The sequence below is a fragment of the Urocitellus parryii genome, chromosome 3, assembly GCF_045843805.1.
Source record: "Urocitellus parryii isolate mUroPar1 chromosome 3, mUroPar1.hap1, whole genome shotgun sequence".
NCBI classification, from domain to species: domain Eukaryota; kingdom Metazoa; phylum Chordata; class Mammalia; order Rodentia; family Sciuridae; genus Urocitellus; species Urocitellus parryii.
Window position 1 is genome coordinate 169,317,969 of NC_135533.1, and position 13,917 is coordinate 169,331,885.

The 13,917-nt window shown below is 42.5% G+C and overlaps 1 protein-coding gene across 6 annotated transcripts in view; it reads right to left on the bottom strand.

Moving 5' to 3' along the window:
• Positions 1-541: 541 nt before the first annotated feature.
• Positions 542-13,917, bottom strand: part of LOC113192051 (biotinidase) — a 36,669-nt gene continuing 23,293 nt past the window's right edge. For all 6 annotated transcript variants that reach the window (XM_026402034.2, XM_026402031.2, XM_026402028.2 and 3 more), the window contains 3 exons: positions 11,406-11,670; positions 7,309-7,458; positions 542-5,108 (listed from right to left, as the gene is read on the bottom strand). In XM_026402034.2, the coding sequence (XP_026257819.1) occupies positions 3,939-5,108; positions 7,309-7,458; positions 11,406-11,654 (1,569 nt within the window). In that variant the 5' untranslated portion in view covers positions 11,655-11,670 and the 3' untranslated portion in view covers positions 542-3,938. The remainder of the gene's footprint in view (positions 5,109-7,308; positions 7,459-11,405; positions 11,671-13,917) is intronic.

Below are 13,917 nucleotides of genomic sequence, written 5' to 3' on the forward strand. Positions count from 1 at the left end.
AAATAAAGGGAGAACATATTAAATGATGTGGGTAGGATGCGCTAGCAAAATTCAAGCTGTGGAAAACTCTATAAGGAAAACAACCATTGTCTTCAACAAATAAATTACAAAAGGGAAGAAAAAAAGAGAGTATAATATGAAGAACCCCAATTAAGAGATTTAAGAGAAATGCCAATTTCTTTTTAAATTTAATTTTGTTTTTTTTTTTTAGTTGTAGATAGACACAATATCTTTATTTTTATGTGGTGCTGAGGATCGAACTTAGGGCCTCGCACATGCTAGGTGAGCACTCTATTGCTGAGCCACAACCCCAGCCCCGAGAAATGCCAATTTCAATGTGTGGACTATTACAATTTTAAAAGTAGGAGAGTTTGTGAAGACACTGGAAATTCAAACATCAACTATATACAGACTTTAAAAATTTTTGTTTTAGTTGTCAATGGACTTTTATTTGTTTATATGCAGTGCTGAGAATCAAACCCAGTACCTCACACATGCTGGGCAAGCGCTCTACAACTGAGCCACAACCCCAGCCCTTGGATACAGACTTTTGATGAAATATATTTTAAAATGAGATACATAGGAAAATATTTGTGGATAAAATCAGATAGTTTAGGGATTTGTTTCAAAGTATGATGGAGCAGAGTAAGGGTGATGGATAGGGTTGACCACAATAATTGTTGAAGGTGGGTGTTAGGTACGAGGAGGTTCATCATCTTGTCTGCTTTTGTATATGTCTCAGCATATCCAAATAAAATGATAATACAAACTTGGGTGATTCTACAAACTCAAAATAGCCTTAGCAAGACATAGAAAGTCATGCATAATCTAGCCCCACTCTGCCTTTCTTGGCCTTATTCACCTTATGACCTAGACACATAGGTGCATGTTTATTTCTCCCTGAACAAGACCCATACTTTCATACCTTTCTACCTTTGCACATATTGACTTTTTTTCCTCCCTCATTATCTTCTGAATGAAGTTCCAGATCAGATGTTATCCAAGCAGCACCTGCTTCTTTCTCCCAGACAGTGATTCCCCCAATTGGTTTAATACTCTGTTCTTTCCAGTCATACAGCAGTGATTTGGATCACTGTACCATACATGGTACAGTATAGGCACTTAGAACAAGCAGGGCTCTATTAAAGTGAATTCCTGTACTAAGGGTAGAGATGTTGAGCAACTTGAGGGCAAGTTTAGCACCCTTCCTATTTATTATAGCAGCAAGGACAATGCCTGGCACATATTAATTATTTTCCTCAGGCATAAATACTCAAAGATGTTGTATATTGGCAGGTTCTTATATAATACAGATAACTTGATGATATACTCGGCAAAGTCTTTGATTTTAGTGCTCAAACTATTCAAAGGATTAAATCCCCTAGTGGATCATTTATTCTACTTTAGTTCAATTTCAGTATCTCATATCCTAATACTAAAATCAGTGCTGTCAAAGTTATTAAAATCTGTACTGTTATGGTCCACATTTAGGTTCCAGTGTTTCAAGTGAAAAGTACAAAGCTTGGGTACATGATGTTAGAGGGTGGCTTATGGTTTTTTGTGTTTCCTAATGTTTCCTAGTGAAACCATAAGCCAGGGTATGAGGACAGAGGCTATGGAGTCAAGCCAACCCAGTCTAAATTCTCACGCTTTATTTAGTAGGTAAAAGACATTGGTGAAATTACATAACTTCCTAAATCTCAATTTCCCCATCAGTAAGTGGAGTGATAATGACTTTCTTAAGAAGCACAAATAAGATACTGAAAATACTTAACCTGACATTTAAAAGGGCTCAATAAATTTCACATGCAATTACTTGTTGAATGAGCATAGACTCTACTTTATTCTGTTGTTGGTGATTTAATATTGATTTACCACGCTGTATAGTGGCTAGCATATGATAAAAACTGATGGCAAGCGTATTTTAAAACTACGCCCCCTGAACAGTTACTTTTCCTATCTTCCCTTCAAATAAATCCTTGAACTTTAAGATTTCTATTACACTGTTTCAGACTTTTGTCTCAAGTTGGTAATCATAGCCTTATGTTTCTGCATAGTCACAATTATTGGGTGTACTATGTCACCTCTTTGGTCCTTGATTTCTCTATAAAAAGAATGGTACTATGTAATCTCTCCTAAACTTAATTCTATTTATTTCTCATCATCTTTTACAGCATGCTGATAGAAACATGAACCGCTGGACTTAGATTTCAATTCTCCAGTGAAACCATTATTGTATCAACCAACGGTTTCAAGATCTGAAAGATGTCTTGAGGTTGGGGTCCGTGTGTACACCCTCACATCTAGCACATTGTCTTACACTCCTCAAAGCCCTCATATGTATTTGATGAATTAAATGCAATGTTTAAACTAACAGAGACAGAGCTTCCTGAAAACCCACAACACTTTCAAGCTCTCAAACGTTTCATAAAAGGAATTATCAAGCAAACACAAACTACTGTAATCAAATCAAAATATTCCAAACAGGAATTTAACAAGTAATACATAGTAAATCAAAAGTTCTTATTCACCCTCTCCTGGCTAATTGTTGGAGTAACAATGAATTAAAGCATATAAAATAAAGCAACATTAAAATTGAAAAAAAAAACCCCACTAATTCCAACTGAAGGTTTCACGATTTTTTTTTTTTTGGTCCCAGAGATTGAACGCAGGGGTATTTAATCACTGAGCCACACCCCGAGCCCCTTTTCTTTAATATTTTATTTAGAGACAGGGTCTTGCTGAGTTGCTTAGTGCCTTGCTTTTTCTGAGGCTAGCTTTGAACTCTGATCCTCCTGCCTCAACTTCCTGAGCACTGGGATATGATTGACTTTTTATTTGAGAGAGCCTGTGGAGAGTCAGTGGAAAAAAAACTCAAGAAAAGGAAAGTGGTGGAATTAACAGATGATGGCATGGGTTGCTGCTAAGATCCCTTTCCATCTGTAAAATGATTTCCCAACAAAACTTCCAACCAAGTTTTAAGGCTGCCTATAGCTCTAGTTTACTGTTAGTAGTCTAAAGAATCAAACTAAATAAAAAGTTTTAAAAAGAGCATTGCAAGGCATCAATTTTAATCATTTTAAAATTCAAGTATTAATCACTGTGCATACTTTTTCATTTCTAAGAAACCTAGATCCCTTGAGCTTCAGCCTTTCTCTATAAATTAGGTGAAAGGAAGGTAGGTGAGAGACAGGTCTCCCAAGTACTTATAACACCATGTATATACAAAAGTGCCCACAGTAAGATGAACCTGTCAGAGCTTATGCACAAAGCAAGACATAGAGGAACGCCATCTAGATTTCCTTACTCTCGTTATTGTTTTCTACCTGTTGATGATTAACGAGGGTAAGTTCATTTAAAAAAATCTACCTATGGTCATGAAGAGTACAGACATAAGCCAAATACTTGGATTAAGAATTAATTCAGGATTACAGGATTAATCCACTTCATCTGGATGGAGTTCAGCTGACCAGAACAGGAAAGGTCCTCACAGCAGTTCTCTTTTGCTCTTGAGAGTTTGTTTCTTACTTTAGAGAACAGGCAAGGCTTGTAAAATATTTACACATCTGGGTGTCACCTGATTAACAAGGAAAAAAATGAACCACTGCTTTGTGGGTGTGTAAAATATCAACTGACATTTATTTTTGTTTCAGATCTTAAAACCGATTGTGTACTGAGAGATGTGCTAGAGGAAGATGTGGCTTGAAAAGACAAATATTAATAGAAAATACCAGAAAACATCTCAAGCACTGACATGTAGGAGGAAGAGGGAACCTGCCTCTCCTACCTCTTCCCACAGTTCCCAGGTGGGATCTGGTGCTCTAGAAGTGGGCGGCCACCCCCAGGGGGAGGTGTTCCTGTGTACATGCTCTGTGGCCTGTGGAGGGGTGGGGCTGCCATGTGACAGCCAGGGCCCACTCACAAATCACACACTTGTCCTAGTTCTTCTCATACAACCGCCCATAAAGAGCTGCTGTCACCAGACCAGAGGACAGTCCACGCTTCCTCAGGAAATAGTGGTCATTCTCCCAGCCAAGCTGGTCAGGGGATTCTGGGGTCATCCCTGAGGTCAGAAACAGAGGAAAGATATAGGAAGTGCTGAAGTTGCCCCACAGGTGAAACTCGAACATCCCCGTGGCCTCTGTGATCTCCTGCCCACAGGTATGGATGTCAAGACCCCCACACTTGACCAGGGCGCACACTTGGATGTAGTAAGTGCCGTGCACAGTGTGGAAGCCATCAAAGACCCCCAGGGCATAGAGCTCTTGGGACAGGGTGGGCCTGTCATACAGCAAATGGCAGCAGAGGCTGTTGGAGCAGACTTGGAGATAGCCTTCCTTTCCCCAGACGGGGACCAGGGTGAAGTTGTCATACATCATCTCAGAGTGAAAGGTGGGAGGAGCATCCACGTTCCACTTGGCGGCTTCGCAGTGGACTTCCTGAGCGTCCTTCTCACAGTATGGCTCACCTGACACGATTTTTAAAAACCTACTGTGGGAAGGGTCTGTTTTACCTGTTGCATTCTCTGTTCCAGCAAGACCCAGTGGATTTTTGGCTACCTGGGCAATGATAAGGTGACCTTTGGGGCTTTCCATGTCATGGTACCAGAAGGACTTCAGAGGGGTGTGTATGCCACTCCCTGTCATCCCCAGAGATGGGTGGTGGATGTTGGCTGCCAGGACGTTGACACCAAAGGCAATGGCAAAGGCTTTCTGAATCTCGATGGCCGCCAGGAGCGGGAGCTGGTTCATCCAGGCGCTCGGGTACACCACGTGCTTCACCTCGGGGTCTCTCAGCAGTCTGACGGCAGGGTCGAAGAACAATATGTCAAAGCAGGTGAAGATGCCAAACCTGCCAGCAAAGGGGGTATCGAAAGTGACGCGATCCACTTCAAGAGGGGTATCAAAAGCTGCCTCGAAGTAGAGGTTGTGTTTTCGGTAGCGGTCAACAAGGGTTCCATTATTGCTGAAAATGACATTTGTGTTAAACTGGTATCTTCCATCATTTGGGCACCCTGGGTCATTGCTATGACATGGCTGTTTTGTCCCAAGGTTGGCCACTAAGAACATATCTCCCTTGGTGGCCATGCAACTCAAGCGCTGGAGGACCTGGGAGAGGGCGGAGAAAAAGGGCATAAATATGTGGATTTTAAATATTCTGCCTTTTGTCTCATATTTTTAATAGAAAAATTCCTCACTGCATTCACAATATGCAAAGAGCTCTCATAGGTCAATAAGAAAAAAAATCACCACTGAAAACATGCAAAGGAGATGAACAGGTGACTCAGGAAGAACAAAACAAATGGCCAAGAAATATCTGAAAAGAAGCTGAACCACATGAGTTATAGGGAAATGCAAATTAAAATAACAATGGATATTATTTTTCACCTTCATTAGATTGGCAAAAATTCTAAAGGTTATTCTATCTTGCACTGACCAAAAGGTGAGAAAATAGGGCTTAATGACTATTATTAGAGATAGAAAGTGAAATAAAAATCTCTTGAGGAAGAGGTTTGTTACTCTTTAAAATAATGTAAAATGTGCACAGCCTTTGAGAAATCCCATTTCCAAGAATTTCACCTTACAGAAGCACTTGGACATGTTTCTGAAAATATATGTACAAGGATATTCATTGAATGTTGCTCTTGATATCAAGAGTTTTAAGAATATAATAAGCATGTACCATGCTAAAAAAGGATGTCAATAAATATAAAATGCATAGAAAAGGGTATAGTTGGATACATAGCAAATGGATGTTTCTCTATGAAAGGAAGTAGGATGAGAATGGGCTGTGGTGAAGGTGAATTTTTACTTTTTTTTTCTCTTTTTAACTTCTGTTTGGCATGTTTAAGTTTATATTCATATATTTCTTGTGTAATTAATAAATTAAATATCCATAGAGTAAATGCCTTACAATAATAGATTTTCCTTTTTCCTTTGCAGTACTAGGTGTTGGGTCAGCAGGTTTCCCTGACCCCTCTCCTTTCTTGGCGGCTGCGGGGCAGGACTTTCCACCTGGCTGACCCGAAATGGCCAATCAGAAGCTGACATGGCAACGGACCCCAACCAACACGGTTCTCGCAGGCAGAAGCAATCGCCTTGTCAATCCAACCAGCCCTGACCAACCTGCGACCAACAAGATCCCCCTAAACTCGGCAGGCCAACCTGCTGTCGTAGCTGCAGTGTAGATGGCCTGGGCCCTCCCCCTCCAGTTCCCTTATTAGTACTGTTCTTGCCTTTCCCGCCTGCGGCTTCCCTGGCCCTCACCCTTTGGTGGATTGGTGAACCTCTCCCCGGAGCGCCCCCCAATAAACCTTCTTTTGGTGCCTCATTCTGGTTCCATGGTTCCTGATCTCACGCGCCCCTTTCTGCTTTACACTGGGATTTAACCCAGGGCACTTGACCACCAAGCCACACCCTCAGCCCTTTTTATTTATTTAGAGACAGCGACTCCTTATGTTGCAAGGGCTGGCTTCCAGAACTTGCAGTCCTCCAGCCTCAGTCTCCCAAGTTGCTAGGATTACAGACAAGTGCCACCACACCCAGCTCTAGACAGTCTTTAACTGAATGTATAGCACATGGAGTTTGGGTTCAGTTTTGGGGGTCCTTGGGTCTCCTTTATATCTCAGCATGCTGTGGCTTTCAGGCACTCACTTGGTTCACCTTGGCATGCCCTCTGTTATGGGCCAGGCTATATGGACAATGACCAAACAGACTCCATTTTACCTGGAGACTCCATATCACTTAAGAAATGCTTCTCCCATGGGAAAGCCCTGCCTCTGTACCCATTAATAGTTACCTAACATAGCATACTTGGCAACACAAAATAGCACTTCTTATACAATGGAAAATTGTTCTCTTTGGTTTCCATTTTTCTTGGGCAATGTACCTTGTCAGAGATTGATTGTCTAGACTTTAGTAACCATTCTCTAACTTGTACTGAACTAGGGTCATTTTGACCCACTTCCCTTCTGCTTGCTTGCTGCTATGCCAACCTGGAAAGTCCTGTGGGAAAAACCAATATGCCCATGACATTGTCTCGCTAACTGCCCAATTCAGGTTCTGTACCTGCTTGCTTGCAGCTACATCAACCCGGATGTGTTTTTTGCCTTTAAATATCCTAAAATGCTCAGGCTCAGGGCTGTTCCTTGCAGAGACAGTTATGGGTCTTGTGGGAAGCAGTCGCTGGCTGGCCAGCTAAATAAAGACTCTTCAATTTGGACAAAATTAGGACTTGGTGTGTTTTCTGAGCGACCTGCCCCACAACACCCTTGGCCTGCTGAAGAGGAAGACTAAGGCCTTCAAGTACCTCTGTGTCATTGAAACGGTGGGGCTCCAGGCACGGGTTCCATTTGACCAGCTGGGGAGATGGCATGAAGTCCAAAAATGGGTAAATGGACGTTCTTGTGAAGTTGAAGCCATGGATGCCATCTTCTGGAAACACTATGATCTGCACGCCCTGCGAGTCAGAACAGCACAGTGTAGTCTGGTATCAGACATCAAGAAGCACCACTTCATTCACTAGCTCACACCCTGGGCAACCACCAGGGTGTTAACTATACCAGAGCCAGAGACACAGAGCTGGTGGCTGGACTCTCATCAGGGATCCTAGTGTTGGGGATGCTGGCTTGCTTAGTCCAACCCTAAAGGCACAAAGACAAAGTCCTCCAGGAACAAGCATCACTTGTGCCTGAGTATGTCAGGGAAGGAGGGTGAGTAAGCTGCTGAAGGAGCAGGAATTTACCAGGCAGGCTACTAGAAGGGGTGTGGAGTTCTCGGTGGTGAAATTGGAGCTGGAGCTGTTTACAAAGGGCCTCAAACACTGGACCCATTAACAGATGAGGTGTCTCTCTACTCTAGTAGTTCTCAACTTCATTCTGTTCTAAATCAGTTGGGGATTTTTTTTTTTTTAACTAGGGATTGAACCCCAGGTGTGTGTGTGTGGGGGGTGCTTAACCACTGAGCCACATCCCCAACTCTTTTCATCTTTTATTTTGAGACAGCATCTTGTTAAGTTACCTTGGGCCTTAATAAGTTGCTGAGGCTGGCTTTGAATTTGTGATCCTTCTGCCTCAGCCTCCTGAGTGGTGGAAAACAGACATGTATCACCACACTTGGCTAAATTTTAAGTTCTTAACACACATTGTCAAATAGCTTTCCAGAAAGGTCATATCAATGCATAGCACCCTGTGAGACTGACCCATTCTAAGTAGTGACTATATAAATAAAAAAATCATCACAAACTTGGAGTAAGGTAAGAAAAAGAATCCGTATATTTCCAAATTATATTGGGATATTGATCAACAGGCTCACTCAAGGATTATTTAATTATCCAGAGAATGTGTCACTGTTTGTTACTTAAAAGCTCACTTCAACTGTGTTATCCTATAGGACCTTTAAAGTCAGCTGTGTATCTACTAGCAAATTCATTTCACTATTCCCTGAGCTGCTGATAGACACATTTCCATTCTTCAAATTCTCCTTTGAATCAGTTTTACCATGTTATTGGTTCCTTCATTAGTTAATGCATTAAATAAAAATTTTGTTCATTCATATTTGCATAAGAGTTATGCTTTTAACTTTTTAAAATTTACACATGGACAAATATTTTCCTTTATTCAAATCAAAACTGAGAGCACTGGATGGTTCCTTATGGATTTATGTATACATATTAGATTAAGATGAACATTAAATTGCATTTCCTGAGTACATAGCAGCCAGGAATGAGGCTGGGAACCAAGCATGAGCTGGGCAGAACTCTGGGTCTGATGTGAGCACTCCCAATGAGCACCACCAGCCATTTTCTCATAGACTTTGCTGAGATCAAGAATTCCCTCTAAGGAACAAAGGTCACCAACCAAGTGCCTGACCACACTAATTAGCTGTGAACTCCTCCCTCCACCCCTACCTCAGTGCCTCCTACAAGAGAGCAACACTTCAGCTGGCTTGTTTAGGAACCTGTGCCCTTAAAGTAAATCTGATGGACAACTCTGACACATGCTCCCCATCAGTTTGTCTACGCAGCTGCTTTAACACACGCAGCCATGTAGGGCAGCTGAGCGACCAGTGAGCACCAAAGGGATCCTCTGATCAGCTCCATCTCCGCTCCTGGACCACTAGTAATGGAATGGTATCTTGCAGCCTGTGCAGGCTCCTCAAAACCATGGCACCGGTTTCCATTAAAACTGGAAAGCTGGGGAAACCTAGTCACAGTCTCTGGCTTTCAGTGCAGCATCTATCTGCTGAATGTCCCAGGATGGTCTTGGGAACAGGAGAGAGAAGCAAGAGAGAGTGAAACTGAGGTGCTAGACTCAGTGCAGTGCAGCAAACACTTCCACCCAAGGAATGCTGCCCTCGACTGGATCGGGGGCAGCAGGTCGTCTGTGGGCATGGCTGGGATTTTTTTTTTTTTACACTGACTTCAGCAGAGACACAAATGAGGTATGTACCAAAAGTGTGAATGATGTGCAGGAAATTGATATGTGGGAGGTCCAGTAAAGATCCCTAAATCACCTTTTGGACTAGAATGACATTTAATGACATTAGTGTGAAGGCTTGCTCTTGTGCTCAATCAGCTTCCTAAGTACAGGAAGTAATGGCAGCACATGTGTCTGTGTGAGAGAAGGGCACACGAGTTTTAGTTGACAGCAAGAGCTCTGTGAATCCACAGAGAGAAGTCACTGCCAAGTTTGCAGGGGACAAGGTCTGGAATGAGGGAGGTGAAGCCTGCGCCATCAGCCAGCACCTGGAGAGCAGCACACAGCTGTGAGCACAGGGCTGGAGATGGAAGCCCCCAAGGAATTGGGATGGGACTGGAGATTAACAGCCTTGGGGTGACATGCAGGGGGCCGGGGCAGTCAGCCTCAAGTGTGAAGAAGATGGCACTGTGTACAGGACTTGGGCTCTGTTCTTTAGCTCCAGGACAGAACTGCTCACTGAAAGAAAGGCCTATCCAGAAGTTCCCACCACTGGACAAGTGGACCTATGAACAGTGAGTTCTGGGCCCCTGAAGGTGTTCAAGGAGAAACTAGAGTCAGCTGGGACAAAGAGCAGTGCGTCACCCATCAGAAGCTCCCTTCCAGCATCAGTTTCAGATATGTACACGTATTTATGTCTCTGTGTATTCTAGGTATATGTACTCTAGGCTAGAATTTTTTTTTTTAAATAAGCACTCTAGTGACTAAGCTATATTCTCATCCCTGATCTGTAATCTTTTTATTTGTTTTAATATTTTATTTATATTTTAGGGTTTGGCAGACACAACATCTTTGTATGTGGTGCTAAGGATCGAACCCAGGCCGCAATGCCAGGCGAGTGCACTACCACTTGAGCCATATCCCCAGTCCCTAGGTTAGAATTTTTAAATGAAGTGACAGATGTCTTTCCAGGCCATCCTGACCTGCTTAAAGAGAGGGGACCTGCAGGGCAAGACCTCTTAGCAGGACTGGGTCTGCCCTTTATAAACCCATGACAACAGAGAAGTTTTTACACCCATGGAATTTTCTTCACCTTAAACTTCCCTGGAGGCAGAGCAGGGCCTTCTGAAGCAGCAGGGCTTGGTCCAGGGTTAAAGCCCAATCTCCTCTGGTTATGGGTTTCCCAGAAGGGAATTGCTCACTTCTGACACTGACATTCCCCTCTGCCCTACGGGGCACCTCTCCTCCATCCTCAGGCTTCCTGGTAGGAGGGGAATGAGGCCAGGCAGGAAGCCTTTAAAAAGGCTGGCACTGACCGGCCCTTTGACTTGGAGTGAGCTCTGTCTGGGCAAAGGTCTCAAACTGTTTAGTCTCACATAAGAGATGAAGTGAGCCCCAGATAATCTGCAGGCAGCAAAAATGGCAGTTCTTTGGACAGTGACTTTTTCAGGTGAGCTATGAATGCCTCACAAATTGTGGTGCTCATCATGCTCAGTGGTTTTCAATTTTTTTCTGCACATTAGAATCCCCCGGGGAGATTGTTTAAAAAAATTCCAGTGCCCGGATCACACTCCATCTGGACCATCTGGACAATGGATCCCTAGGGATCCAGGAATCTCTAGTGTTTATAATTGGCCCAGTGATTCCTGCCCAAGGCCACATGGAGAACCTGTGACTGAACCCAGGGCTTCTCAAACTTGAAGGGCCTCATCGCCTGAGGATCTTGCTAAAATGCAGATTCTGATTTGGTGGGGCCTAAAATTCTGCATTTCTAACACGTTCTCAAGTGCTGCTGATGCTACTGGACCACGGACCACTCTCCGAATAGCAAGACTCTAGCCACCTAAGTCAAATCAGGCTTACTTGCTGGACTGACTTTCACAGAGGTCGTAGGAAGCCTAGGGTCACCCAACCACTGCTTGAGGATCAAAGCACCCTTTGTTCTGTTCTATGAGAGGAGCCCGGGTCATAACCGAGGAGCGTTTCTTGCCTTCTGGGCTGCAGTCATCACTTGCCGTTCGTAGATGTCGAGGTTCTGGTTCATGAGCTCCAAGGCCTGCTGGCGGGTGGTGAGAGCTAGAGGGTCAGGACTCAGGATCGAGTGGTGCTCATACACGGCAGCCATGTAATACTGAGACCCCTGATGGTCAGCCACACAGTACTCCCCGGCCTGGACTCCCAGGGCAGCGACATAACAGATGAAGAGGAAAAGAGCAGGCTTCCTGCTGGCTCCAGACATGATACAGGCTGTAAATCTGGAATGTAATGGGGCAAGGGAAAAACAGCTGAGTAAGGAATCCGCCAAGAATCCAATGTTTGTTGAACATGTTTCTTTCCAAACATGAAGCAAGCTATGTTTAAAATGGCTCACTGTGTCAATAATCATCTCTTTTTAGAATATTTCCACAACAGACTTTTCCACAACGTTCACCATGATTTTCTTACCCAGTATTCAGCAAGGATGTAATGCATCACTATTCACTTTCCTGGCTGTGCACTTAAATTTTAGGTAAGAGTAATTATTCTGTTTATCAGATATAATTTCATGATATATTTTACACTCCTCCTGCTCTCTGTGCACACAAATGCACTATAGGTCCAACATCTACATTAGCTGTGTTTGTCATGATGATCCTAACAATACAGCTCTGCTTTCCCTGCCTTTCTTAGAGTAAAAATGAATACAATGGAAAACTTTCATGGGAGGAATAGACAAACTCTAGAGAGGGCAGAGGGGTGGGAGGGGAAGAAAGGGGGCAGGGTGGTTAGCAAGGATGGTGGAATGTGATTGGTCATCATTATCCAAAGTACATGTATGAAGACATGCATTGGTGTGAATATACTTTACATACAACCAGATATATGAAAAATTGTGCTATATATGTGTAATAAGAATTGTAATGCATTCCGCTGTTATTTATTTTAAAAAAAATCAATTAAAAAAATCACCACATTGTTTGGGGCCAAGAAACTGCAGACTTCCACTTAAATGCCACTTACATTTTCTGTTACAAAAGCAGCCTCCTAATCAAAGCACAGCATTGTTTCCTTCTCGTACTTGAGAAATGCCATCACACATTTCACTTACTCAACCTTCACCTCTGTGACTCCAAATCTCTTGCTCAAAAGCAATACTCTTTTGGAAATAAAATCCTATTTGCATTGATAATGTAGAATTTTCTAGAAGATAAAGTGGGCTTTTCTAGAATGTAAACTCCACTTTGTGGTTCCTACCATCAAAGACTAGAAGTGAATGACACATCTGTGTATCCCTCCCTTGAGTCTCCCAGAATAGGAATGGCTACTTCTTTCTTCTTTCACATTTTCCATTAATTTCTATTTTTAATTTTTTTTAACTATTTATTTTTTAGTAGTAGTTGGACAGAATACCTTTTTATTTTATTTATTTATTTATTTTTATGTGGTGTTGAGGATTGAACCCAGGGCCTTGCATATGCTAGGTGAGCGATCTACTGCTGAGCCACAACCCCAACCCTAATTTCTATTATATTAATGCACATCAATTATACAAAATGGGTTTGTGAAATGTTTATATATATATATATATATATATATAATGAACTCCCTATTATCCTTTGCCCCACCCCTCCCCTCCTCCTGGTCCCTTTCCTTAATGGTCCTCTTCTACTTTCTTGTCTTTTTTTCTAGATTCCACATATGAGAGGAAACATGATACTTGTCTGAGTCTGGTTTATTTTGTTTAACATGATGATCTCCTTCTTTATGGCTGGACAATACTCCATTGTGTGTATACACACACACACACACACACACACACACACATATGGCCTCTTCTTTATCCCTCTGTCTCTTGATGGGCATCTGGGCTGATTCTGTACCTGGCTATTGTGTATGGTACCACATAAACAGGGGTTTGCAGGTCTCTATTGCATGCTGACTTTTATTGCTATAGCTGGTCATATGGTAGGTTCTATTTTTTTTTTTTTGCAATTTGATACAATGAATTTTGATAATAAAACTACTAGTACACGGCATAAATACATATACAACAGCATGTGACAAAAATACAAAATATATTTCACTTCTGTACAGAAATATCCACTACAGGACTTTTTTAGATTAGATTATAATATTATAAATAAAGTTGCCAGGCACAGTGGTGCATGCCTATAATCCTAGTGGCTCTGGAGGCTGAGACAGGAGAATTTCGAATTCAAAGCCAGCCTCAGCAACTTAGCAAGGCCCTAAGCAACTCAGTGAGACCCTGTCTCTAAATAAAATATTAGGGGGAAAAAAAAAAGGTCTGGGGATGTGGCTCAGTGGTTAAGTGCCCCTGGGTTCAATCCCTGGTTCCAAAATAGAAAACAAACAAACTACCGCACACAGGACCAGTGTTCGATAAATGGCAACTACTGTTTTGGGGAGGCAGACAGATAATACTTAGGACTACAGGCTTGGGAGTCACTCAGGTCTGGATGTGAATCTTGAGTGGCTTCTTACTGCCCTAGGAAAGTGGCCTG